The 26,498-nt window shown below is 37.5% G+C and overlaps 1 protein-coding gene across 3 annotated transcripts in view; it reads left to right on the forward strand.

Annotated features, from left to right (window-relative positions):
• Positions 1-5,037: 5,037 nt before the first annotated feature.
• The window catches only part of LOC107771362 (villin-4), a 39,946-nt gene continuing 18,485 nt past the window's right edge, over positions 5,038-26,498 (forward strand). Inside the window, exons 1-19 of one of the 3 annotated variants that reach the window (XM_016590712.2) lie at positions 5,038-5,383; positions 10,221-10,268; positions 10,441-10,526; positions 10,671-10,770; positions 11,827-11,895; positions 11,972-12,208; positions 12,303-12,480; positions 12,563-12,695; positions 16,536-16,698; positions 16,789-16,936; positions 17,063-17,163; positions 17,344-17,499; positions 18,839-18,907; positions 19,000-19,068; positions 19,171-19,308; positions 21,469-21,597; positions 22,321-22,468; positions 22,633-22,643; positions 22,949-23,089. In XM_016590712.2, the coding sequence (XP_016446198.1) occupies positions 10,471-10,526; positions 10,671-10,770; positions 11,827-11,895; positions 11,972-12,208; positions 12,303-12,480; positions 12,563-12,695; positions 16,536-16,698; positions 16,789-16,936; positions 17,063-17,163; positions 17,344-17,499; positions 18,839-18,907; positions 19,000-19,068; positions 19,171-19,308; positions 21,469-21,597; positions 22,321-22,468; positions 22,633-22,643; positions 22,949-23,089 (2,046 nt within the window). In that variant the 5' untranslated portion in view covers positions 5,038-5,383; positions 10,221-10,268; positions 10,441-10,470. Of the gene's footprint in view, positions 5,384-10,220; positions 10,527-10,670; positions 10,771-11,826; positions 11,896-11,971; positions 12,209-12,302; positions 12,481-12,562; positions 12,696-16,535; positions 16,699-16,788; positions 16,937-17,062; positions 17,164-17,343; positions 17,500-18,838; positions 18,908-18,999; positions 19,069-19,170; positions 19,309-21,468; positions 21,598-22,320; positions 22,469-22,632; positions 22,644-22,948; positions 23,090-26,498 lie in introns of all 3 variants that reach the window. The other 2 variants (XM_016590711.2, XM_075246910.1) reach the window with 2 other exon arrangements.

Genomic DNA, 26,498 nt, shown 5'->3' on the forward strand with positions numbered 1-26,498 from the left:
ATCACGACTAGTTGGATTTTGGATCGTGACAAAACCAAAACTAGAAAATCTACAACTGTAATTATGCATCTCAAGATGCCGGAATACCCCCGGCCCCTCAGGTCCCAACCAAATATATATATATATATATATATATATATATATATATATATATATATATATATATATATATATATATATATATAAGTGGATGAAAGTATCATATGAAGTTGTAAAAAATCTCAAATCGTACAACGACACACAAATATTTAATACGAATGATTGAGTTATTACACGTACAATCCCTCAACCTTAAGAAGTACACGATATTCTATTATCTTTGAAAGTTGATTATCTACACCCTTCCATCTTTATAGTACGTCTGGAATATACTGATGAGAAACCAAGCAAAAGAAATAATTGTCCTCGTAATGGAGAAACTGATGGCTAGTGCAACGATGAACATATAAACTTATTTTCGCTAATTTTATTTTGATTCAAATTCAATAAAATGAGTTTTATTATTTTTCAAGCATAACATCTTTACAATTTGTTTTGAGTGATCAAATCAGAAAATATGTGAAAAAAGAGAATTTAATTTGCCTTTATTTTATTTTTCTAGCTAAAAGGGGAAAATTTGGTCATTTTGTTCAATCTATTATCAAAATATTTTTAAATTATAATAATATGCATAGTTACTATAAGTATGTTTGGTATGGGGAGGAACTCTTCAATTGTCCATGTTTACTTGGCCAAAATATTTTAGAAAATATTTCTCTAGAAAAAACAAGTTCCTTAAAAATTAGAAAAATGACTTCCCTCGTAGGAGTAAGAAAAATAAGTTTTATAAGTGTCTCCTTCCCACCCACCCCTAAACCCTACTTCCTAACAAACCCCAAACCCTTACGCCCATCCCACCCCACTGCCAATCCCATCCATGCTCTTACCCCCTCATCCCACCCCCACCACCACTATCACCAGCACTCCTCACCCCACCCCACCTTTTTCGCTAGGTCCAAAAGCTTCCCAAAAGATCTATTCAACAGAAATCCTATAATGAACTCAAATATAGAGTAATAGTAACTGAACCTTTCTACTTTATTAATAAGACTGAAATGTAATTACAACTCAAATATCAACATGCAACAACTTAGTTGCAGAATTACAACAGAAATTGCAGGAAGTAAAGTAACTAGGAATAGATAGAATAAAGGGATGAGAAGCTTAGACTCAGAGAAATGGGTTGAGGGGAACAAACATTTTTCTTCACAATACGCATAATCTCCAAAATAACCGACCACCATCCCTTTTTAACAAAACCTTTCCGCAACTACTCAACCTCGATCCCAAATCAACTTGGCCCTATTGCTTGTTTTCGGCCCAATAGCTTCTCTCAGCCCAATAGCTACTTGTGTGACATTGGGTCGGACCTGATTCATAAAAATACTCCGGTCCTCAACGAGAACCTTGTCCTCAAGGTTCGAGTCAAGAATAGTGTTAGAAGCATGCCCCCACCAATTGCAACCCAACCACAATGTCCGAAGTTGCCAAAGAATCGCATGTGATCCAGTATACTTCTTGCAACAATGACCAATATGGAAACAACAATAAATATGTTCTGCTTATTATCAAACCCCTCCCAGACAAATAAGATCTTTTCCGACACAAATGGAGTGTAAATGTTAGCACCCATAGACGGTGTAGCACATGTAAAAATAGTTGCGTATTTGAAAGGAGAATATATGACCCCAATAGCAATATCAAGCCACTGATATGTGCCATGTCCCCCAAGAGAACAATTTCTTGGTTGTTACATAGCTTGCGGATACATGCATAATTATAGAGGCGAGCACAAGCACTTCCCCTAGCAACACGAATATTTGCTGTACAATTCGCATGAGGCTTTAATAAATCAGCGTACAATTGAAAGTTTGCTAGGGTTCCAGTTAACAACTGAGCATTGACTCTCCATGTGGCAAGACCAACTTTTAAAGCTTCTGAATCACGTGCTTGACTTAATCTCTCTGCCATGTCAATGTACTTGTCTCCTTCATAGTATCTTGTATTGAGATGCCCCTCACTGTATGTGATTGTCAATATTGATCTAACTACTGCCACCACCAATACTGATGTAAAATTCGTTGAAGGGATAAGCTCAAGACCCCTCCACTGCCTAGCTTTCTCAAGCTGAATAATGTCAGCACAATTTGGATCCATGTCTTCAAGTAGCGCATTCCACTGCACTATCCCTATATGTCGTACTAGACTAACAAGATTAAGTGCTAAGAGAACCTATAGAGAACTACTAAAATGATCATATGCATCAGTACTTACATATTTCAGCCCAAGGCCACAAACTTGTTCACCCCATAATGCAACTATTAAAATATAAGTAGAAGGAAAACTACTATCTGTAAACATAATCTCGTTGGCGCCATAGGGTAGAGGAATGTCATGTATACCAGGATCAAACAGAAGAGTTGAAAAGGTGAGATAAATAATGAAACTTGCTGAGGAACAAGAATAAGGTTGCAGATTCATGCTCCAAGCAGAATTGTTATTTGGCGAAAGGCTTACTAGAGTCTTTGTGAGTATATTGCACACAAAATAAGCAGGAGAACTCAGAATCATCCAGTTGTGTTGCCTTCACACATCCATCAATTGGTTTCCCAGTGTATGCTCCAAAATATCACGCATAAACTTTGCTAACACGAGAAAATTCGAGATTTTCACCTTGTCATCATCAGAATGAAGTACTTTTACTGGAAGGTCATGCTCATACTCCATAAAAAATTTATACCAGAAACATTCATGAAGATACATGGCATTGAAGGCCTCAACACCAAATTCAACTCCATATAACTGCTCCCTATAAAACAACTTTGCAAATAAACAACCCCATCTTTTTTTGTTTCTTCAAACAGAGTATGGGTACCTGATACATCACTTAAAGGAATATGAGGAAGAGATGCACAACCTGAAGCAATGTTAAGTTCCTGCCCTGTGTCGAACCACTTGACCATATAACTAGAAATCAATATTCTATTATCTCTTGCATCCTTGCTATGCTCTGAATACAGATGACAATCCTTGTTTCGTTTAGCTGTCAATAATAGTGAAACAACTTCATGCGGATCACGCCGCCCAGTAGCAAACCAATTGCAAGTGTGTAAGAAAAAGTCAAGGTAAAGTGACACCATATTTTGATTAGCCCCACCAATTTCTTCAAGGGAAGTACACAAATATGGAACTGTGTGTAACCATAGGGTACCATCAAGTGAAAAGTCTATTGCAGCAAATCGCATACTCGCATTCGACATCACAATTCCTTGATTAGCAAGAGGAACCATAAAACCAGATGTATCTCGTTGAGGAGCTTTGTCAAACACCCGAGGTACAGTAGTATCTTGTGAATTTTCCTCCTCCTCAACATCAGAGTCATTTGTATCATCTAACACCGCATTAGGTACCTTGGTTTTCAAGCTGGCATTTGCACAGAAGCTATCATCGTACACCTTGGATACTGTAGTAACAGAGTTGTCTCCCTCATGGACAATAACATTAAGATCATGAATAAGCTGGAGCTCACTGCGGCGTGTGAAATTTCGTTAAACACCATATCTTCAATAATGATAGAAGGTTCCTGTACCAATTCCACTACCTCTACTGATTTTTCATTCCCTATTGGAGGTGCTTCTATATCTTTAGGATTTTCAATCTAAGTATTACTGTCGGTAATCAATGTCGAGGAATCTACAGTTTCATACTTCACTGGCAATTTATCAAACATATGTTCCGCATTCGAGTTTCCTGTATCATAGGCCGATTCAAATGCTAATGACTTCGGAAAAAGGCTTGGAGCAGGAAAGGGAGACACCATAGCTGATTGTGAAACTATAGGGCCAGTATTAATGGAGTTAAAACTAACATGTGAGGAATCAACGAGACGCCTCACCGGACATGTGTCGTTTTACTGTCGAAAATGCTGAGCAAATTTCTCTTTGAAATGCGTCCAATTGAAAAATTGATTGTTCCGAAACAACCAAGTGAACCAAGCAAGAGCTTCATCATCAAAGTAGAAGGAAGGAAGAGGTAGCCAGTCCTTCTCGGAGAAGTCAAGGTGGGTGAAGTACCGCTCAGCTTGAAAAATCCAGCTCTCTAGGTTGCCGATGCCGTTAAATCGATCTAGTACCACTGCTGTCATTGGAGTCCGATGGATGAAAGCACCAAAGTAATGAACTCAAATCTAGAGTAATAGTAACTGAACCTCTCTACTCTATTAATAAGACTGAAATGTGATTACAACTCAAATATCAACATGCAACAACTTAGTAACAAAATTACAATAGAAATTGCAGGAAGTAAAGTAATTAGGGATAGATAGAAGAAGTTGATGATAAGCTTAGACTCAAAGAAATGGGTTGAGGGGAACAAATATTTTTCTTCACAATACGCATAATCTCCAAAATAATCGACCAATATCCCTTTTTAACAAAACCTTTGCGCAACTACTCAATCTGGATCCCAAATCAACTTTGCCTTATTGCTTGTTTTCGGCCCAATAGTTTTTCTCAGTCCAATAGCTACTTGTGTGACATTGGGCCGGGCCTGATTCATAACAAATCCCGCATTGAGCCTAGCGATATGCGGCACTCCCACCCCATCCGGCCATCCCAAGCCCCATTCCGATCTTATCCCATACTATTTATTTAAATTATATATAAATGCTATTGGATAATATTTTTGCTTACTTACTAAATATAAAAAAATAAGCAAAAGAGAAATTTATTTTTCAGAAAAAATATATTCAGTAAGAATATTTTTTTTACACCAAACACACCCTATGACACTATCCGATGTTTAAGGAACTACCTTGGTTCTCATGGAAAATTACCTATTTATTCGCATTAATCAAGACCTCGCTCCATTATTTACGTTGTATAATTCTACTTAGTCGAGAGGAAAGAGAAAAAAGAAAAAAGAAAGAAAAAAGAAAACGAAAATGATTAATATTGGACGGAATAACTACAATATATAATTTGTAGTTATATATTGGACGGAATATTGATTAATTATTCTTTACAGTTCATCTCACTGTCTTTTTTTCTCTCTCTTTCCTTTCACCTCCCTTTTCTTCTCTGCCGTTAGTGACAAGCACGCCTGGCAACAAATCATTCCCTCCAACCCCCCGACTTTCTCTCTCTCCCACTCCAACATATATTACCCCCCTAGTGATAACAATACTCTTTCTCTCTCCTCCCCTTTCCCTTTCTCTCTCCAAAGAAAAACAAAAACACTTTCCCTTGTTCCTGTCAGATTTTGCATTTCTGCTTAATTGTGCTGTTGGATTGGATCTGTTGATCTTAAGGCAGTGGATTTGGGTCAATTCACTCGATAAAGCTAGGTAATTTTACTTTTTTTGTTGTTATTTCTGAAATTCGCTTTTATGCGTTGTTTTGGGTCACGAAATACTTTTAGAATTATTAACTGAGAAGATATTTTTGTGTGATCTGAGAATGGAAGTTGCATTAGTAACTGATGCTCGAATGTTGGAGCATCAATTTTCGGACCCTCCTTTTTTTTTTTGTGGACTGTGCAATCTGAGTTTTTTTTGGTTTATTATGTCTTATTTTGTTTTGTTTTGTTTTGTTCTGTTTTGGTTAGATTTTGAATTCCCAGATCATTGGGAACGCAACACCTCTTTCCTGGGGTTGTGATTTTGGATTTGATATGATATTATTGGTCCCTCTCTTTTTTTCTTTTATTTTCATTTTCTCCTTTCTTAAGTTTGCCGCTGTTCTCTCCGAGTCCTTTTGCTTCTTTTCTCCCACTTCAAAAATTTATTGCCCCCTCCACAGAATTCTCTCTTCCTTTTTGTCTGTTCCTTGGATTCCTCTCCCCGCCCCCACTCCGATAATAGAAATGAAGGAAAAACACTGTTTTCTTTTGGATGCAATTGGGGGAGTGGGGCAGGGGTGGTGTAAGTTGTGATGCCTTCTCTTTTAATTGCTTTTTTAATTTCTCTTTTAGTTGCTTAATAAGCTTTATTGATCAAAATGGAATTAAAAAAAATGCATTCATGAAATGGGACAAGTATTGTAGGCGACGAAGAGAGGGTGGAGGATGATTTTTGAAAATCCAAATGGATGAGTCTACTTGAGAATGAAGCTAAAACCGATGAAATCGGGTTTGGTTAGTAACTGGTAGGTTATAAAAACATTTATATATCACTATGAAACAAATGGCTTCAAGATTTAAAGGGTTCAAGTAAGAATATCTTGCACGTGTTCAATTACAAAGGTGTATTCAAATGACAGTGTGATTATTTGAATCCACCACACGTCCCTTTCTTAGATGATGTGTTATATATCTTGCACGAAGATTGCTTTACCAGCTCCTTTCATGGAAGAGTCACCATTTCCTTTCGTTTTAGTGTTATCTGGAATGCGAGCAGTATCTGAAGTCATGAGAGGCTACCAGGTGATATGTGTTTTGCAGACATGACGTACTTTCAAGGTTTTGCACCTCTCAAGCACAAAGAAGAGAGAAAAACAAAAGCACCCTGCTAAAGTTTTTCACAAAACTAGCGAAAGCGTTCTTAAACTCACTTTAGAAGAATGTAAGATGAAAAAACCTCTCCCACACGTTCTTCAATCCCGCAAGATTGCAAGAAGCGTTGAATAAAGGAAGAACAATGAAATAAAAAGTAAATCACGTTTTGAAGCAAGAGCTTAGAAAAACTAATCACCAATGTTTATTTTCAGCATATTGAGCCCTTTAAATAGGCCTTACAATGAGTAAAATTGATAAGGTTAAGGAAAACTAATCCTAATTAAACTAGAATAACAATAAAGCTAAGAAAACCTATCCTAACTAAAATGGGAAAAAGAATTCTAGTAGGAATGGACTACCAACTAACAATCCTAGTTTCACTAAACTATAAATATAATCCTATTAAAACAAGAATTAAGAAATCCTAATCGTTAAGGAAAAGAAATCCTAATCTTGAATGGATTCTTGGACTTCTTTAATTTCTTGGATTCTTGGCCTTCTTGATCTTGCATCATTCTCCCCGGGTTGAAAAAGACTCGTCCTCGAGTCTAACAACTTCTATAGATGGTGCAAGATTTGCTATAATAAAGAATGGGGACCCAATACCACTAGGTTTTAAGTTACATTTTGATAACTTATCATAGAGATTTTTTACGTTGTAAGCAAACTTAGAATGTGGTCGAACCAAATCCTACTTTCTAAGTTTCAACTCTCTACCAAGCCTTCTCCATGTATTCTTTCTATGTTGACTCTCAAACTTCAACTTACGATATGAAGTTATTGGTGTAAACTTAACCAACTCCATGTCTAGCTTTGAGTTAAGCATCGAGATCGACGCTCTTCTTGGGAATGCATCAATTGCATCGCTTGTACACCAACAGTCACTTTGATGATAGCCATATATATATTTATGACGTTAAGACATTTTGTTTCTCCAATAAATGGACTCCAACTCTCCATTATCCACTCCTTTATAGGTAATCCTTCCTCTTGTTCATGCATATTTTTATGGACTTTAGGATTAATGCAATATGCAAACTTGTTTGGGATGATAGAGTCAACAATCAAGTCAATATTGTGTTGAGCATCTCTGAAAGGCGAAAAGTCAACGACACGCATGGCTGAATAATCCAATGGATCGCCATAAAACTTTGGTGGTAATAACTCAAGTTTTGGATCCAATGCATGTTTTTCATCTCTTTGATAATGGTCTTCATCAGTTTCGTCCTCTTTACTCCCTTGATTATCCAAAATTTTATCCTATTCGGCGTGGTGCCTTGGTACTCTTATGCCTAGGTCTGATTCAACCTCTTCATCATGCTCAATATATCTTGCTCTACACGGTTGTATTGATGGATATAGAAGTGGTAGCACTAGTATGTTATGTGGTGGTGGAGGTTGTAGGCGTTGTGGTGGATTTGGTAGCTGATTTTGAAGCACCAAACCTTCAACCAATTCAATAAGATGCCTCATTGATTCCGCCAAGCTATCTAGCTGCATTTTAATTTCTTCATTGTCTCGTTCAAGGGCTATAGTTCTTAATATCTGAATTTTTAATTGAAGATCCATTGAAGAGGATCACGAATTTGCTATATTCTTGTTTGGTGACACGATGAACAAGATGGCAAGTCAAGAATTCGAACCTGGAACCTGTGCTCTGATACCAAATTGATGTACTTTCAAGGTTTTGCACCTCTCAAGCACGAAGAAGAGAGAAAACAAAAGCACCCCGCTAAAGTTTTTCACAAAACTAGCGAAAGCATTCTTCAAACTCAAGTTAGAAGAATGTAAGATGAAAAGAAACCTCACCCACACGTTCTTCAATCCCGCAAGATTGCAAGAAGTGTTGAATAAAGGAAGAACAATGAAATAAAAAGTAAATCACTTTTTTTTTGATGAAGTAAGCAGGATATCATTAAAGGCATCAAGAAGATGCAAAAAGATTACAAAGCAAAGTTTATCAGCTCATTTACAATTGAAGTGCTACAAAACTAGAGAGCTGACAAAATCCAAAAATACGTCAGAGTTAGAGTTATTTACAGGAGAGAGATTAGCCCAACTAAAAAGGTTAACCAAACATCTAGCCTTCAGGTAGCCAATTGAAGTTGATACACCATCAAAGCATCTACGATTCCTCTCGGTCCAGATACACCAAAAAATGCTAGCAGGAACCATAATCCATATTCTTTTGATGGTCTTGTCAACTTTCCTTAAGCTCCAACTTACACAGGCATCTCTGACAGATGATGGCATAGTCCATTTCAATCCAAAAATATTGAGAAACAAATTCCAGATGTCTGTGGCCACCGGACAGTGCAGGAGAAGGTGGTTAATGGATTCTGAATTTGACAGACACATGAAACATCTGTTTGCTAGTTGGAAATTTCTTCTGATTAGGTTGTCTTGGGTGAGGCAGGCACCCTTTAGAGCCAACCAGCTGAAGCAGCTTACTTTAGGTGGAAGTTTTGTTTTCCAAACTAGCTTCCAGGGCCAAAGATCAATCATCAAATTGTTAGAGCAAAGATTAGCATACCCTGCCTTAACAGTGTAAAGGCCATCCTTAGAGTTGCCCCATTTCAGTTTGTCCCTTAGCTGAGAGTTGATTGAACATTTCTCCAGTGTTTTCATCATGTCAATGAACTCATCTACCTCCCAGTCATGCAAGTTCCTTCTAAGAATGGGATTCCATGTGTTGACCTCTCTATTGTGAGCAATGAGAGAGTCTGGGTTATCTTCAATAAGCAACAGATTTGGGAATGCTTCCTTTAGTGTAGTATCCCCTAGCCATTTGTCTGTCCAAAACATTATGTTGGTCCCATCTCCAACCTGGAAGTATGTGCTGCTGAAGAAATCTTCCCGTAAGCTATTTATGTGTTTCCACATAGCCCTGTGCCATGGGGTGATCTCACAGGTTTGGTGCACCAGTGGTTAAGTCTCCCATACTTAGCCGTGATAACCTCTTTCCAGAGCAGCATCATCTTGATTGAATCTCCAGTGCCATTTCATCAACATGGCCTTGCTATGCAAGGCTAGATCTTTTACACCAAGTCCACCAAGTGATTTAGGAAGTGTGACCTTGGACCATTTCACCAAGTGGATTTTTGAACTGATGCTGTTGCCATTCCATAGAAAGTTCCTTCTTAATCTGTTTAATTAGGATTAGTTTTCCTTAACCTTATCAATCTTACTCATTGTAAGGCCTATTTAAAGGGCTCAATATGCTGAAAATAAACATTGGTGATTAGTTTTTCTAAGCTCTTGCTTCAAAAACGTGATTAATGTTTATTTTCAGCATATTGAGCCCTTTAAATAGGCCTTACAATGAGTAAGATTGATAAGGTTAAGGAAAACTAATCCTAATTAAACTAGAATAAGAATAAGACTGAGAAAACTTATCCTAACTAAAATGGGAAAAAAAATTGTAGTAGGAATAGACTACCAACTAACAATCCTAGTTTGACTAGAACTATAAATATAATCCTACTCAAACAAGAATTAAGAAATCCTAATCGTTAAGGAAAAGAAATCCTAATCTTGAATGGGTTCTTCTTTAATTTCTTGGATTCTTGGCCTTCTTGATATTGCATCACTTGGTGAAGCATACATTCATTTGATTCGATGTTCGATGGATTTTTTCTGTTCTTCTATGAGTTTCTGTATAATTTGTCCTTTTTCTGCTTAATGTACAGGATTGTGGCAGCTGTTACTTATCTTTCATCTTTGTCTTCTTTTGTTAGGTAGTGCAACCTGCCTCTACCATCTTTTTTCGTCTTTTGGATAATTATGTTTTGGATTATCTTCTGAGAAGTTTATGAGGCTCTTGTGCCATGAGCCTAGTAGAAGGATTTGTTTCGAAACTTCTCCTTTTCTATTGATATTATCCCTGATTATTCATACCCTTCTCTTCAGTTGAAGTACTGAAAGCAGAAAGGAACAACTATGGCTGTTTCAATGAGAGATTTGGATCCAGCTTTTCAAGGAGCAGGCCAAAAGGCGTATCCTCATTTTAGGTCATGTAGAAGTGTAACATTGTCGTGAATTGATGTGTATGTTTATTTCCAAATTTAACTTCTAATTTCATTAGCTAACGTTTTAGCTAAAGAAGTGTTCAAGTTCAAATTCCTTGACCCCATTAATAGCGGAATAGAGATCTGGCGTATTGAAAAGCTAAGTCCAGTCCCTATTCCAAAGTCATCACACGGTAAATTTTACACAGGAGACTCGTATATTGTTTTGAAGGTATGTTATTTTTGTTGATCTATTAGCTTTCATCATCTGTTTATAGATCTTACTGATGTCATTTGTTTTACTTCCATACTGTTAGACTCTGACAGGAAAACGTTGGTTGTCATTGCATAGTGTTTTACTATTATATACGTGGTATAATCTTAACTCATACAACATACCTCAAACTAGCAGTTATTAAACTGTTAAAACAAAATGAATTATTCCTTTGGCCTGCAAGATTTTTTTGAATATTTCATTCTTAATATAGTCTGGCCTATCCATAGAAGATGCTTATTGCATCCTATGGACGAGGAATAGTCTAACTAAATGAATCTATTTAGGCTATCTGTTTCTTCCTTTGAAGAAACAGTTTATGCTAGTCATTTCTGGCATGTTGTATTGTACTGCTTGATTGAAGTTTCAAATTGGAATCTAGCCGTTATTTCTAGAATGCTTTGTGCTTCCATGTCATGGTAAAGGGTAACTGTCATTGTGCTATTATGGAGCCATTTATGATGTTGGATCAGCATGAGAGTCACTTGATGAATTGGAAATCATTTGGGTCTTAACTGGTTGAAGGGACGGTAATGACCTGACTTTTGCAGCTTAATAAGTCAGAGTTGTCAGCTATAAGAGCTTTAGTCTTTCCCTCTCGTTTGGATTGTAGGAGCTTACTGTGATTGTTGGTAAACTTTGATGATACTGGAAAAGGCCTCATATATCTTATATTTCAGTTGGATTATGTGTATAGGTTGAAAGTGCTGAAAATTCAAGAATCAAGAAGACAAGAAAAAAAAAATCAATTTGGCCTAGAGAAAATTCTCAAATGTAGTCTGGAAACAGAGAATTTATGGGAGTATCCGTTGCCATTTGCTTGTAGAGACATATTTAGATCTAATCATTAAAGCAGCATTTAGTGGACTAAATAAGATGCAAAACAGTAGACTTGATATCCTTGAGAAAGTTTTCCTTTTCAAAAAATGTTATAGACTGCTGTAACTTACCAACAATTTTTTCTTTTATATTGCTTTAGTTGTTAATCTGAGGCTTTTTGTTGCTCTTTTTCAGACCAGCACATCAAAAGCTGGTGCCTTACGACATGATATTCATTATTGGCTTGGTAAAGATACTAGTCAGGTTTGTTTCTAGTTAGAAGATTATGCAGCCAGTGTTTTTTAAAATGAAATCTCATAGTTGGATCTGTTTTATTTAGGATGAAGCTGGTGCTGCTGCCATAAAAACTGTTGAATTAGATGCAGCACTTGGTGGGCGTGCGGTTCAATATCGTGAAGTGCAGGGCCATGAAACTGAGAAGTTCCTTTCCTATTTCAAACCATGTATAATCCCTCTAAAAGGTGGAATTGCATCTGGATTTAAGCATGTCGAGGAAGAAGAGTATAAGACCTGTTTGTACGTATGCCAAGGGAAGCATGTTGTCCATGTGAAGGAGGCAAGTCTGCCCAACTACTTTGCTTCTGATAATGAATGATGAGAAAACCTTTAAGCTTAAATTTTCATTACCAATTTCTACATTATTGGGACAGGTTCCTTTCGCTCGATCCTCACTTAATCATGATGACATCTTCATTCTTGATACCAAGTCAAAAATCTTCCAATTTAATGGTTCCAATTCCTCTATTCAAGAAAGGGCGAAAGCACTTGAAGTTGTTCAGTACATTAAAGATACGTACCACGACGGCAAATGTGAGGTCGCTGCAATTGGTAAGTAGTTAGTAATTTAGTTACTTAAGGCAATTATGCTGAAGTGTCTGTTGCATTAAACTGTGGTCTGATTGACATGTAGAGGATGGTAAATTGATGGCTGACGCTGAGACCGGAGAATTCTGGGGCTTTTTTGGTGGCTTTGCTCCTCTTCCAAGGAAGACTACAAGGGATGGGGCTAAAAGCATTGATACTGTTCCTACTAGATTGTATAGGTGAGTTATTCCTACATCTGATGTTGCATCTTCAGATCCCCCTTTCCACATCAATTTAGGTAATGCTATTATATATGTTGCTGCTTGATTCATCACCTTACTGATATGCTGATACCCTTTTCCCTTTAAAATCTGTTGTATTTTCCAGTACTTCAATTTTAAATTGCAGATAAAATAAGGACTATGACCTGAAGGTCTATTACATATTGCCTTGTTTCCTGGCAATTTTAAGTTTATTTTTTATTTTTTAGAGTAAAGTAATAACTAATATTACTCCCTCCGGTCCATAATAAGTGACTTTTTGGCGTTCGGCACACCCCTTAAGAAAATACTAGCTCCTAGAAAAAAAAATATTTTGACTAAATTACCCTTAATTAAAATATTGTTAACTTGACATATTGGGATATGTAAATAAGGGCAAATTTTGAAAAAATAAAGTTAATTCCTTCGCGATTATGTAAAACGACACTTATTTTGGACCAAAAATAAGAAGGCCAAAAAGTCACTTATTATGGAATAGAGGGAGTAATATACAGTACCTGGAAATATATGAAAGTCGGTGGACCTGATTTCTTTTATATGTGTACAGAATTATAAGGTCCAACCTTGCTGATAACAACACGATAGGGGTTCAAGAATGACTAAAGAAAAACAAGAAAATCAGGAAACATGCGTAAGCTAAAAGAAAGTAGAGAAACAAAAAAGAAGACATAAATTAAAGATAGATTGAATCCAAGAAAGCGTTTCTTGAATTCAAGAAGTCTATTCTTGAAGTTGAATCCTAACAACAACAATTAGCTAACGAAGAACTAATCGCCTTTGGTAGAGAATTAAAAACAAGAGATAGATTGTGAACAACAATATGCCTAAACTTATCACCTTTCTTGAATACCTAGAAGTGATCTAAGATTTCGACAAGGGTGTAATCTTACCACCTTAAGTTGAGTCTTGAAGGTTGAAGAATAAATCCAAGAGTAGCCACACACAAAGTGCAAGAAAAATCTCACAATTTTTATTGAGATTTTTTAGAAAAATCTTTCTAAAAACAAAGGAAACACCCCTTATATAGGTAGGAGGGGGTCACGAAATTAAAGCTAAAAAATAATGAAATAAAGTCCTAATTACTTTGGACAACAAGTCCAACTACCTTAGGAAAAGGAAAAACACTAGGAAACAAAAATCAAGTCAACATAACCTTAACTACCTAGGAAAGCAATAAATCTAGTACCAAAATATATGGAAATAAGTTAAAACCAATCAGAGATAGGATCTTGAAAGTCCCAAACTAATCTTGGATAGGATCTTGGAAATCTTGAAGGCAATTTGCAAGCAACTTGGCACCAACTTGCACTCAACTTCTAGCACGCCTATTGTACCCTTCTTGGACATCAAGTAAGTCCTTTTTATGTTATAAAAACGTGGCTTTATGTTAGACTTCTTGGGCTGAAAGTCTGGACACATTTTAGGTGCCAAATAGGTCCAACATCGGCCTGATTTGGACCTTCTTCAGATGATATCTCTTGGGATCTAATCCACCTCTTCTTGGACATGAATTTGGGCCATAAAATAATTATAACACCTAGACAACTCATATCCTTTATCCTTGAGCTCTTCCTCCCAACTAACAACTTCTTTGTTCGCTCCTGAAATCCAATGACCTTGTTTTGCAACTTTTTAGCTTGAGATCTTGTTAAAGGTCCTCTTTGAGATTCCAAAGCTTCATCCTTGTCCTTGAATAGATTTGAGATTCCTAGGATGCTATCACTTGTACCCTATACCAACTTACCACATTCTTCCTACACCAATAGTATAGATTTTGAAGGCGTCTAAGCTTTATATTCTTTTTCCCCCTCAAACATCTATGATTTCTTTTCTATCTAAATCGTCCAAGATACACATAATGGAATAGTCTTCTAGCATTGTCTCTACTTCTTTCCCATTGTCCCTGCCCACTAGTGAGGCCATGCTTTAGATCACCTGGCATCACCCACTGGACTCCATATAAATTCCGAAATATTGTCCATGTTTTCCATGTTTGTCTGCAGTGTGGAAGATGTTTGCCTGATTGAGTGTATTCTTCACAAAGATAGCCCCTGCTGTAAAGAGTAAAGCCTCTTCTTTGTATATTATCGAATGTTATCAAACTTTGAGCACTGTGCTCCATTCAAAATAGGCCACATTAGGAGGGGCCTTAGTTTTCCAATCATTCTGGATGGCCGGTGTTCTTCTGCACTGCTCTCATGCTTCAGCAATACTAATAGCATGACTTAACAGAGAATTTGCCGTCGTTCCTACAGTCCACTGTATGGAATCATTCAAGTTTTCTTGCCATTCTATTGTCCCTAATTTGCCTAACTGAGATTCCACAGTTAGGAATAATTCAAGTCTTCTTTTAACTCTACTGTCGTCAATTTCTCTAACCAGAGATTGACTCTTCCATTTTTTTAAATTAAAATTATTCCTTCTAAAATTAAGTTCCAAGCAGTGTAAGGAATAGTCCAAAATTGTACATTCTTACCCCGGAACTAGCACCTCTAGTGCAACATTTTTTTTTTTGCAGAATCGCCAGCAAAATGATGTCTATCCTAAAGTAGTCTCAGCAGCTTGCAAACTCTAAGAAAGTTGACTCTACCAATTCTATTAGTTTCCTCTCCTTTCAGTAATCATGTGTACCATTTGTGATGGTAGTTCCAATCTCCTGACTTCAAACGGCTTTTTTTTTCCAGCCACAAGGAGCGTATTTGTTCTCTCTCTCTCTCTCTCTCTCTCTCTCTCTCTCTCTCTCTCTCTCAGCGAATTTGGCCTTACCTTTCTCTTTTCTGTAACCTAGGCCTACATTACCCAGTAAACTAAATCCATTATGATCACTGGAATGTTGATAATTTTGGGTTAAGAGTTCAAATCTGTTTGTCGAAAAAGAAGTTGAAGATACTGGACTTCTCCTCCCTCCTCCATTGTGAAGTAAGCTAAAGACATTTGGAGCATGTTCCTAAGAGTTTTTGGGGTACACTTGATGATGCCCTATAGTGCCAGAGATGCTTACGCAAGCTGGGGACTTTGGAGAGTTAGAAAGCCTATTAAAAAGATCTGGCTAATGGTTTCTGCCTGCATTTTTTTGGTGTGTATGGACAGAAAGAGATTGCAGATGCTTTAATGAAGTTTTAACTCCCATTCACTCTCTGAAAGCTAGGTGTTTGACTTTCCCTTTTTTGCTGGTGCAATTTGCACAATGTAAATAGCATCGTACAGATCATTGATTTTGTTAGCTCCATGAATCTTATTTGAAACTTGAATGCTCAAAGTATATGTACTGGAGCTAATCTTACATTATAGTTTGCTTGCATCCTCTGGATGCTTATGAACAATGTTTACTTTAACAGAAAAGAATTGAAATCTGTTTGCTGGAATCCTAGAGAGGGAGACTCCCTGTTAGAAATACTGACATTAGTCCTAGGAGGCATACAGAAGTTCGCCTTTGGGACTAAAATAAGACTCAAGCATTAAAAGTTTATGTTTAGTGATCTTCTATTACCTTCATATTTTGGAGGTATAAAGTTCATGTTTTCCAGTTTATTTCTGCTATGCTCAGGTACTTTTGGAGTGTTTCAGACTTTAATAACAGACCAGAGTAAATAAAAAGCAAAATGATGTTTATCCAAAAGTTGCACAATTATAGGTAAATGTGCAATGTTTATACTTGATAAGCATTTGCCACTAAAGAAGGATTTCTTGTTCAGATACGTTTCAAGATGTTAGAAGTGTAATTTTTTTTCCTTTTTCTTATGATCACCTTTATAGCCTCTACATCTCAATTCTGGTGGTATTTGTTTATTTTTACAGAGTTCAGAAAGGGCAAGCAGAACCTCTTGAGATTGAGTCTTTGACAAGGGAGTTGCTAGATACAAATGGTTGCTATATAGTTGATTGTGGGATAGAAGTTTTTGTGTGGATGGGAAGAAACACTTCTCTTGATGATAGGAAAACTGCAAGTGGGGCTGCAGATGTAATATTTCACTTGTCGGTTTGGATTATTAAATCTGTATCTCAACTTCTATTTACCCTATCCTTATCTCATTTCACTATCACCTTATAGGAATTACTCTGTGGCCTTGATAGACCAAAGTGCCATGTAATTCGTGTAATTGAAGGGTTCGAGACTGTCATGTTTCGCTCAAAGTTCGACTCTTGGCCTCAATCAACTAATGTGGCAGTGACGGAGGATGGTAGAGGCAAAGTTGCTGGTTAGTCACTTTACTGGTGGATTTCTGCTAATTCCTAGAACTAAAAAGCAACATATTTTTGTTTCTTCATTCAATTTCTCCTATTGATGATAGTACTGATGTTCTCCTTTCCTCGTGGTTCTCCAGCGCTTCTAAAGCGTCAAGGGCTTAATGTGAGGGGCCTAATGAAAGCAGCTCCTCCAAAGGAAGAACCTCAACCATATATTGACTGCACAGGCAATTTACAGGTGTCTAACTTCTGTCTATTTCCATATTGATCTACAAAGATTTTCTGGTGATTTCCATTTTAAAGTAGAAGTTATTTGTGAAGCAAAGTACGAGAAGCGTGTGAAGTAATATATTGGACAAATATCTTCTATGGAACATTACATTGCTGTAAGTATTTGATTCATCGTTTCAATGTTCAGGTGTGGCGTGTGAATGGCCAGCAGAAGACTCTTCTTCAAGCATCAGATCAATCAAAATTTTATAGTGGAGACTGCTATATATTCCAATATTCTTACCCTGGAGAAGATAAGGAGGAACATCTCATTGGCACCTGGTTTGGGAAGCAAAGTGTTGAGGTAAAATCGTCAGCATTATCATTCTCTGTTCTGTTCCCGGAAAATTTTATGTGTGTCACGACGTGAATGCCACTAGGATCGTAATGGCACCTAACCCAACCCGCTAGGCGAACCAACACTCATATTCAACCATAACAAGACAATATAAATAAAGTCTTCACTGTATTATCATAAATAAGATATGTAATAAGTCTGAAACAATGCGGAAATAACCAAAATACCTTTAGTAACTGGTGTCATGACTGTAAAGAGTATCATAAATACATAACCCTGGATAATACATCACTGTTTGATACAAAGAAACAGTAACAAAAGAGGAAAGTGACTTCAAAGCAGAGTAGTCAAAAGTGAAAATTGCAAAAGAGCTCTAAAGTCTGTTGAAGCGTTAAGGCAAAGCGCAATTAAAGCGTGGGCCTTGGCAAAGAAAAGAGCCAAGGGGAAAAATATAAAAACATAAATGCATTGCAAGAAAATGTAACTTTAAACACAAATATAATTATTTGGACAAAAGAATGGAAAAACTATATTTAAGCTCTATATATGATGCTGTGCCCTTAACGACATAACCCATTGGTGAGGTGCTGTCACACCCCAACCTTGGGAGGTGCGACCGGCACACGATGCTCGAAGGCCCGTGCGAACCAACATCTGTTCTTACCTTCTTTTTATTCACAAAATCGGGCCATTGAGGCCTCCAAGTATTAGCACCAGAATTAACATGTGAATAACTGATTAGCAAAAGAAACATTGGCATTTTATACATCATCATCATTGTCACTAGCATAGCCATACCCGACCATTACATGCAATCAAACACTAACACTAGTCTGCAAGCCTCTAAGAGTACCAAAAAAGATAGATATATATATTACACAACTTGGTCGAGACAGGGCCCCACCATACCCAAAACGTTTATGACATCTGCTTTAGTACCTATTGACTTCTGAACAGCTACTCCGAAGGAGTGGAGAGCAACAACCTATCAACATGAACAACACCCTACTGGGGAGGGACGTCACCGGGTCTATCTGCACCTGTGGGCATGAACACGGCGCCCAAAAGAAAGGGGCGTCAGTACGGAAAATGTACTGAGTATGTAAAGCTAAGAAAGCATATAAATCAGAGTCATAGTATAAGAAACATGGTTTGGTTTCAGGAAGTAGAGTGGGGATGTGTAGTTTTGAAAGGTTCCCTTGTGCTTGTGTCAAAACAAATTCTAAACGGCTATTAAACATTTAGAGATAGCATTACTTATGCTAATAAAAATCTTTACTTCATCAAAAAAAAAAAAGAAGAGAAGATAGCATTACTTATGCTGCTTTCTTGTTATGGAACATAGGGAGATAGAGTTTCAGCAATTTCTCAAGCAGGCAAGATAAGTGAGTCACTGAAGTTCTCAGCTACTCAGGTAATTCACTGGCATGATAATAGTTCAAAATTGAATATTGATCATTAACCTAGAGTTGCTGCTGAATTTTGGTTAATATGGAAAACTTCCAGGCTCGCATTTATGAAGGATATGAACCAGTCCAGTTCTTTGTCATCTTTCAGAGCTTTATTGTATTTAAGGTTTGTGGAAGTGCAGAAAGTGTCTGACTGAGGCTATTGTTTCGTCCTTTCTAAAATCATTTTGAACATTTATTGTAAACTTATTTATACTAAAATTACCAGGGTGGTCTTAGTGAAGGATACAAAAAACACCTAGTAGAGAAGGAGCTTGCTGATGATACATATAAAGAGGATGGAATTGCATTATTCCGAATTCAGGGTACTGGACCTGATAATATGCAATCAATTCAAGTAGAACCTGTAAGTCCATCCTGCCAGTTCATTATATACATGCACACATATTGGTACTGGAGGTGTCATAAATGTGTCTAGTTGGAATGTGAATCGATGTAGAATGTTTTCCCATTTCCAAATGATATACAAAAGGATGCTACAAGGGGGAGAAGGGTGCGAGTGGGGTGGTTTATTCGGCATGGTTGACTTAAAAGTCCTCTCATTCTTCCTAATATCTCTGGCCTCAAATCCTCCTTAAAACGGTTTTATTTGTGCTGGTTCCTGTTTAAGTGAGATTAGAAATTCAGATTCAAAAGTGAATGGCGTAACTCATGACAGCTGAATCTTCAGCATTTGATAATTAGGAATCTTCTCCACTCTGTCTAACTGACTGGGGATGAAAAGGGGGCTGGGGTTGGGGAATTACCATTTATCATATACTGCTCAGATTGCAGTACATATTACTCCCTCTATCCCAATTTATGGCACACTTTTTCAACCTACCCGAGGTAAGGAAGTAAACACTTTACTTTTTAGTCTGTCCCAAAAAGTGTCACCTTTCTATATTTAGAAACGATTTGATTTTAAAATTCTCATTTAATCCTTAATGACATGATTTACAGTCACACAAATATCTGAGGTTTGTTTTAGACCACAAGTTTCAAAAGTCTTCCTTTCTTTCTTAAACTCCGTAACTTAGTCAAATGGTGCCACATAAATTGGGGAGGGAGTATTCTTTTTTAATATCTTGGTATCGTGCGTAGATTAGGATCTCTACTATATTTTTTCCCTAGTTATTTTAGGATCTCTGTTCTCTTGCTTTGTTTTCTTTCCATTTTAGCTGTTCTTCGTCACTGGTGATTAAGAATTCTAGTTTAGGATTCCAGTTTTTCCATTATTTAAACACTTTTCTCATTATTTTATATGGACATTGAAAGTAGTTTTATTTATTTTTGATAAATTAATACTGTTTTAGTTTTATTACTAGTTTCTCTTGGTTTTTATGATGTCAATTATCACATTTTCTTATTTGTTGCTTCCCCGTCACCAGGGTGTGTCAGGGAACAAACAGGCATAGATCATCAATTAAGAAGTTGCTCACTCTAGATTCTATCTAGCTAGCCCAGCCTACTACTCTTCAAATGCTACTGAGAGGACTGCAGTCTTCTCTGATTCTGAGATTTCTTTTGGAAAGGAAAATGCTTCCAGATGAAAGTTTTAATCTTGTTACACCACAACCGTATCTGTATCTGGACCTTAGTGTCCAACTAAGCGACCCTCACAGAAATGTCATCCTGCAGATGACATAGTAGCTTGACAAATCTTTCCTTAAAGAGCTTGTTGTGGTCCAAATTCTTTTGTTGCCCTCAGTCCCATTTTATCCGTGTTTAACTTGTTGCAGAGATTAAAAGATAGTTTGACTAATGTAATGTACTTGCAGAAGTAAAATAATGCATTTTACTTGGTTTTTTGTTTTCACAAAAGAAGGATTACTTTATTAAAAAAACATCGACTACTTGAGTTGGAATGCTTGAAAGCTCTTTGAAGAGCTGAAGTAACAACGTTGGAAACCAAGCTTCGAATCCTAGATGTGGCAACATTAGGTGAATTCTTCCTTATCTACTTAATGCTTTAACAGGCAGAATTACCCAATACCTGTGTTGGTGGAGGTAGTATGTATTCAGTGGAACATCACAGCTATAGGAAAAAGGAGCTGTTCTTATAATTGAGATGTTTTTCAATTACTGTAAGATGTCCCAATTTGGAAAGTTTTTAACATGAAATAATTGGAATAATTAATAAATCATTGAGTGGATGAGGTACACCATATATTATTCCTGAAAACGTCATGCTTGTGTATGGCAAATCCTGATTTTAAACATCTTCCTACGTAGTTCTTCAGCAAAATGATTTTTGGATTTTGAAGTAGGTTTTGCAAGTTGTTGCACTTTTCTTTTTCGTAGATCTTAATAGAAACGAAACTAATATTAGATAGGCAGTCCAATTACTAAAAATTGAGTGGTCATTGGTTTTCGGAAAATTTATTTTACCTGAATTTGTGTCTGTTGTGCTTGTTACCTGGCTTGTTGAGAGCTACATGTATACACTTATGTTATTCTGCACTCTGCCTACGTAGTGTTTGGCTAACAAATCACAATTTTCTTTTTACCATTTTAACGGGATCAGGTGGCTTCATCTTTGAACTCCTCATATTGCTACATATTACACAGTGGCTCTTCTGTCTTCACATGGACCGGAAATCTTACCACCTCTGAGGACCAGGAACTTGTTGAGAGGCAGCTGGATCTTATCAAGGCAAGTTGTCATGGAATGCTTTCCCATAGTGAACATGTATTACTTGACCTTTATCTGCAAGCTACTAAGGAATAATGCTTGGTAGTCTTTACATTTACTGTTTATTTGTTGAAACCTGCGTAACTCGTTAACTTGCGACTATGTTTTCTGGACTCGGTTGTGGGTACTTGATACGAGTGCATATATAGAGGTCGGATACTTCATCACATGAATTTAGGATCAGGGATATGGGTCCGAGTGCGGATATAGGTGCTGGGATACGACCAATAAATGTAAATTACGACATATATAAGTATAATGCGATTAATTAAAGTTATTTAACTAAAATAATAAAATTTAGTTCTTTATAAACACTTGATATTCTATTCATAAGATATCTCGTGTAATATAGCAAAGCGTTCAGATACTTCATATAACTTTATATATATGACATGAACCAAACTCAAACCAAATACCCAATCAATCTATACTTCTTGGTCATAGATGTAGTCAAAGCACCCAAAGTAACTTGACCAATCCAGTGTGGATCCCACACCCACACCCAAATCATGTCAGGTCGACACAAATGCCACAGGGATTGTGAAGGGTCTGAGCATTGAACCAGTTTTGTGCTCTCACTGAAGCATCTTGGTTCTCTTCGTCAAAAAAAAAAAAAAAACTGAAGCATCTTGGTTCTATTAATTATGCTATATCCTTGTCTTATTTGTCACACGCAATGTGCAGCCTGATATGCAGTCGAAATTGCAAAAAGAAGGGGCAGAATCTGAGCAATTTTGGGAGATATTGAGTGGAAAATCTGAATATCCTAGTGAGAAGATTGGACGGGATGCTGAAAGCGATCCTCATTTGTTCTCGTGCACCTTCTCAAAAGGTAAGGATTCTCACTTTCTTTTTGTTTTTATTTTCGGAATCTTTTACTTAAAGAATAGATCAACATTTTTGCACTAATATGGTTCTTTGCTTTTAATAGTTCAACTAATTTAATTTTCTTCACTTCTCCATTTCTTGGCTACTGGAATTTGACTTGATCTCCAGGGGATCTAAAGGTGAGTGTTCGGATGGACTGTTCTTTTTATCCCTCAAATCTTCTTAGACTTTTGCAGTTTGTTGTTTTGCCTAATTACCTCTTGAGAGAGGAGGGGAAGTGATAAAATACAAAGGTCACAAGATACACACTGTATCCTATAACAAGTAGCTTGTGTATATAGTAGATAGTTATTAGACACCTGAAGTGACGAAGTGTGGATGCCCACTTATCATCAAGTCAACACTAACGGAAAAATTCTAGACTTCATTTTGACTTGATTCTCTTATAACTTGTCCAATGTGACAACTTACCTCTGTATTACAGGTGACAGAGATCTACAATTTCAACCAAGATGATTTGATGACAGAAGATATTTTTATCCTTGATTGTCATTCGGATATTTATGTTTGGGTTGGCCAGCTGGTAGAGTACAAGAATAAAATGCAGGCTTTATCCATTGGTGAGGTATGCCTTCAACATTTTATCAAGGAAGTTCTTTCATTAGTAAGGTGATTATGAACTACTAAATATTAACTTCCGCATTTATTTGTTGGCGAGGTTTACTTTAGGTTGTTAATCTGAGTCTTCAGAAAATTGGATTGAGCATATTATAGGATTATCCTGGTATGTGCTATGCAGATAGGGCAGGCCTTGTTTGAATTCCTTGAATGACTGGAATCTTTAAGGGATAAAGAACAACACTTTTCCGGCGTAATCTAGTTTTTCCGACGTCCTTTTTAGAGTCTTTAATTTTAATCATCCTCCAGTGATTAATCTTAAAAACTTTTCTAGTTCATTATGGGTGATAATAGGATTTATTTTACAGCCGGGCTCAAATCGTATGACATTACAAGGCTTGAATCAAGAGCAGAAACTTGGTTCGAATGGGTGGAAAGGAGCCGTAATCTCATGCGTAGATCAACCTTCAGCTGGAAAACTATGGAATGGTTGTGCTTTGTCTATCAAGAAGCCTCAAAAGATGCTGGCACGTTTGTAAGGAAATGGCAGCTAAAGGAGCAATACTCAACGTTTTACAGCTCCAGGAAATACAACAAGTTCGGAAGATTTATTAGCATTGTTACTGTTCAAGGTGACAACAGAGTAGTAACCATTATTCCAGAAGCTACATTTAATGCGGGATGGAATGAAATCGCATTCAAGATCAAGAACTTCATTAATGCTAATAAAAGGTCATTTATTACAAATGGTCCCAAGAAGGCAGACCCAAAAATTCCCTATGCTTCCTCTGTTAAAGTCAGCAAATGGCAGTCAAGGGAGTGCGATGATGTCCACGCTACACATGGTCCCAACAATAGAATATTAATCTCCGATGGTGAGGTCAACACAGATGAGGGGTTGCTGAGCAGGTGCATTGTTGGAAGTTTTGACGAGGGCTTGGATGAAAAACCAACGCTTGCCGACATCCGGCGATGGTCAGTGAACACTTGGAAGAAAGCTTTTGGTGTCGATGTATACGAAATGGCCGGACACAATTTTCTCTTTCAATTTCCCAACAAATACATGGCAGAACACATCCTTAAAGGGAATGGAGGTGGAAGCGAGCAAAAATTCAGCTGGAATGGTGGTCGCCGATGGCCGGCTGCTGCTCAACCAACCCAAAAAGGGATTGGACATGGATTAAAGCTATGGGTCTCCCAATGCATTTCTGGACTGAGAAAATCTTCAAAGCCATTGGAGATCTTTGTGGAGGTTGGCTAGAAACTGAGGAAGAAACTTCCTTAAAGAATCATCTCAAATGGGCAAGGATTAAAATTAGAGGTGATGGGGAGAAGGCACCGAAGGAAGTGGTAATAGTTGACAAAGGAATAAGCTTCACTATTCCGATCTGGTGTGAATCTCCGACGAGGGTGGCTACTGGATAAGACGATGATGTGAGAAGAAAGCAGCGGTCATTAAAACCCTATCATGAAAAGGCGTGCAGGGGTTTTAATGACAGGGTCGGTCACGTGGGTACATCAAATAATGTGCCAATTTCAAAATATGATAAAGTGGAAGGGCCAAGTGTAGAGGCCCAAAACCTACTTTTCAGAAGAGGACTCTGCGCTCTTTTTTAAATGAGGCCCAATTTCTTTTTTCGGCCCAGATTACTACACCTCACTGGAAAATAGCAGACCCATTAGTCGATGAAATAGAGGCAATCTCTCTCTCCCCTCTTAACAGTGCTCTATCTTCTGAAGTAAAAAAGAACGAAGAAAGAGAAATCCCTCTCACTCACACAGGAGGCTGAGCAACAGGCACATCACGAAGATGGTGATAATTATGAGGATGCCATGACTAATATTGACGGCGAGGGTATTCTAATTGATGGGGTGGGAGGCAGCAACGACATGCAAGTGACAGTGCAAATTGAACCTGAAAACTGGGCAATCGAGGAAGCTGAACCTCTCAAGATGCAATTGCAAAGTGACGATTTAGAAGGGGAGATGGACGCAACCTTATGGGTTCATCAGAATGTAATTAAGCTCAGCAAACAATTTGGGGTTGATTTCCAGGGATGCGAAGAGGATGCCTTTGCTTTATTCAAGAAGATTGACAGATGCAGGCAAGCGAAGAGGCAAGAACCAGAACCAGTAAATACGGTGACTCCTAAAAAGAAAGGCAGCCAGGAGTTAAAGGGCCTGGTATTTGACATGAAGTTCAAAAGTTCTGGGACAAGGAATAGGGGGAAAGAAATCTCAATCATTGATCAATGAATGTGAAAATCATTTCATGGAACGTGAAGGGACTGAATCACAGGAATAAGAGAAGGGTGATCAGAAGCTTGATCCTTAACTGAAAAGCTGATGTATTCTGTTTTCAAGAAACGAATATAGAAGGGGATATAAAAGGGATTGTCAAAGAAATTTGGGGGGTCAGGGGTAGTAAATACGGGCAATTGGAGGCTAGTGGCACTAGAGGTGGTATTCTAATGTTATGGGATAGTAAAGTTTGGAAAGGGGAGGTAGTAACCATGGGTGCTCATTCATTGACTTGCGAATTTGAGTCGCATTCTCAAGACTTTAATTGGCACATGACAGGAGTTTATGCTCTTAATTGCATCAGAGAAAGAAGGGAAGTGTGGTGGGAAATAGGGGGTACTAGAGGTCTGTTCACAGGGCCTTGGGTAGTTGCCGGTGATTTTAACACAGTCAGATTTCCCTCTGAAAAGAGGAATTGCAGCAGAATAACCAAAGCTATGACTGAGTTTTTTAATTTCATTGAAGACATGGACTTGGTTGATCTTCCATTAGAAGGGGGCATCTATACATGGGCTAGAGGGAACAGTGGAGACCATCTCAAAAATTGACAGGATCCTGGTATCGATGGAGTGGAATGAGTATTTTAAAAACATCAAACAAGAAACTCTTCCTAGAGTTTGTTCTGATCACACACCCTTAATGTTACAGTGTGGCATCTGGGATCACAGTAAATCCTACTTCAAGTTCGAAAACTGGTGGTTGGAGACTGAAGGTTTTTCTGACAGAGTCCAGAATTGGTGGACATCCTTCATCTTTGAAGGAAGACCGGATTACATCCTTGCTTGCAAACTAAAAGCCTTAAAAAGTAAATTGAGAGAATGGAGCTTGAATAGCTATGGCAACCTGGAGAGGGGGAAAAATCTCATACTGACCCAAATAGCTGAGTTGGATGCTATCCAACAACAGAGGAACCTTAATGAGGAGGTGATGGCCAGGAGAACAAATCTCTCCATCGAATTTGAAGAATTTGCTACAAAGGAGGAAATTGCTTGGAGGCAAAGATCAAGGGTTTTATGGCTCAAACAAGGAGACAGGAACACCAAGTTCTTCCAAAGAACTGCCAATGCACATAAAAGATTCAACAACATCAGCAAATTAAAGGTAAATGGGGAGAG

Source organism: Nicotiana tabacum, chromosome 23 (genome assembly GCF_000715075.1).
Source record: "Nicotiana tabacum cultivar K326 chromosome 23, ASM71507v2, whole genome shotgun sequence".
NCBI lineage: Eukaryota > Viridiplantae > Streptophyta > Magnoliopsida > Solanales > Solanaceae > Nicotiana > Nicotiana tabacum.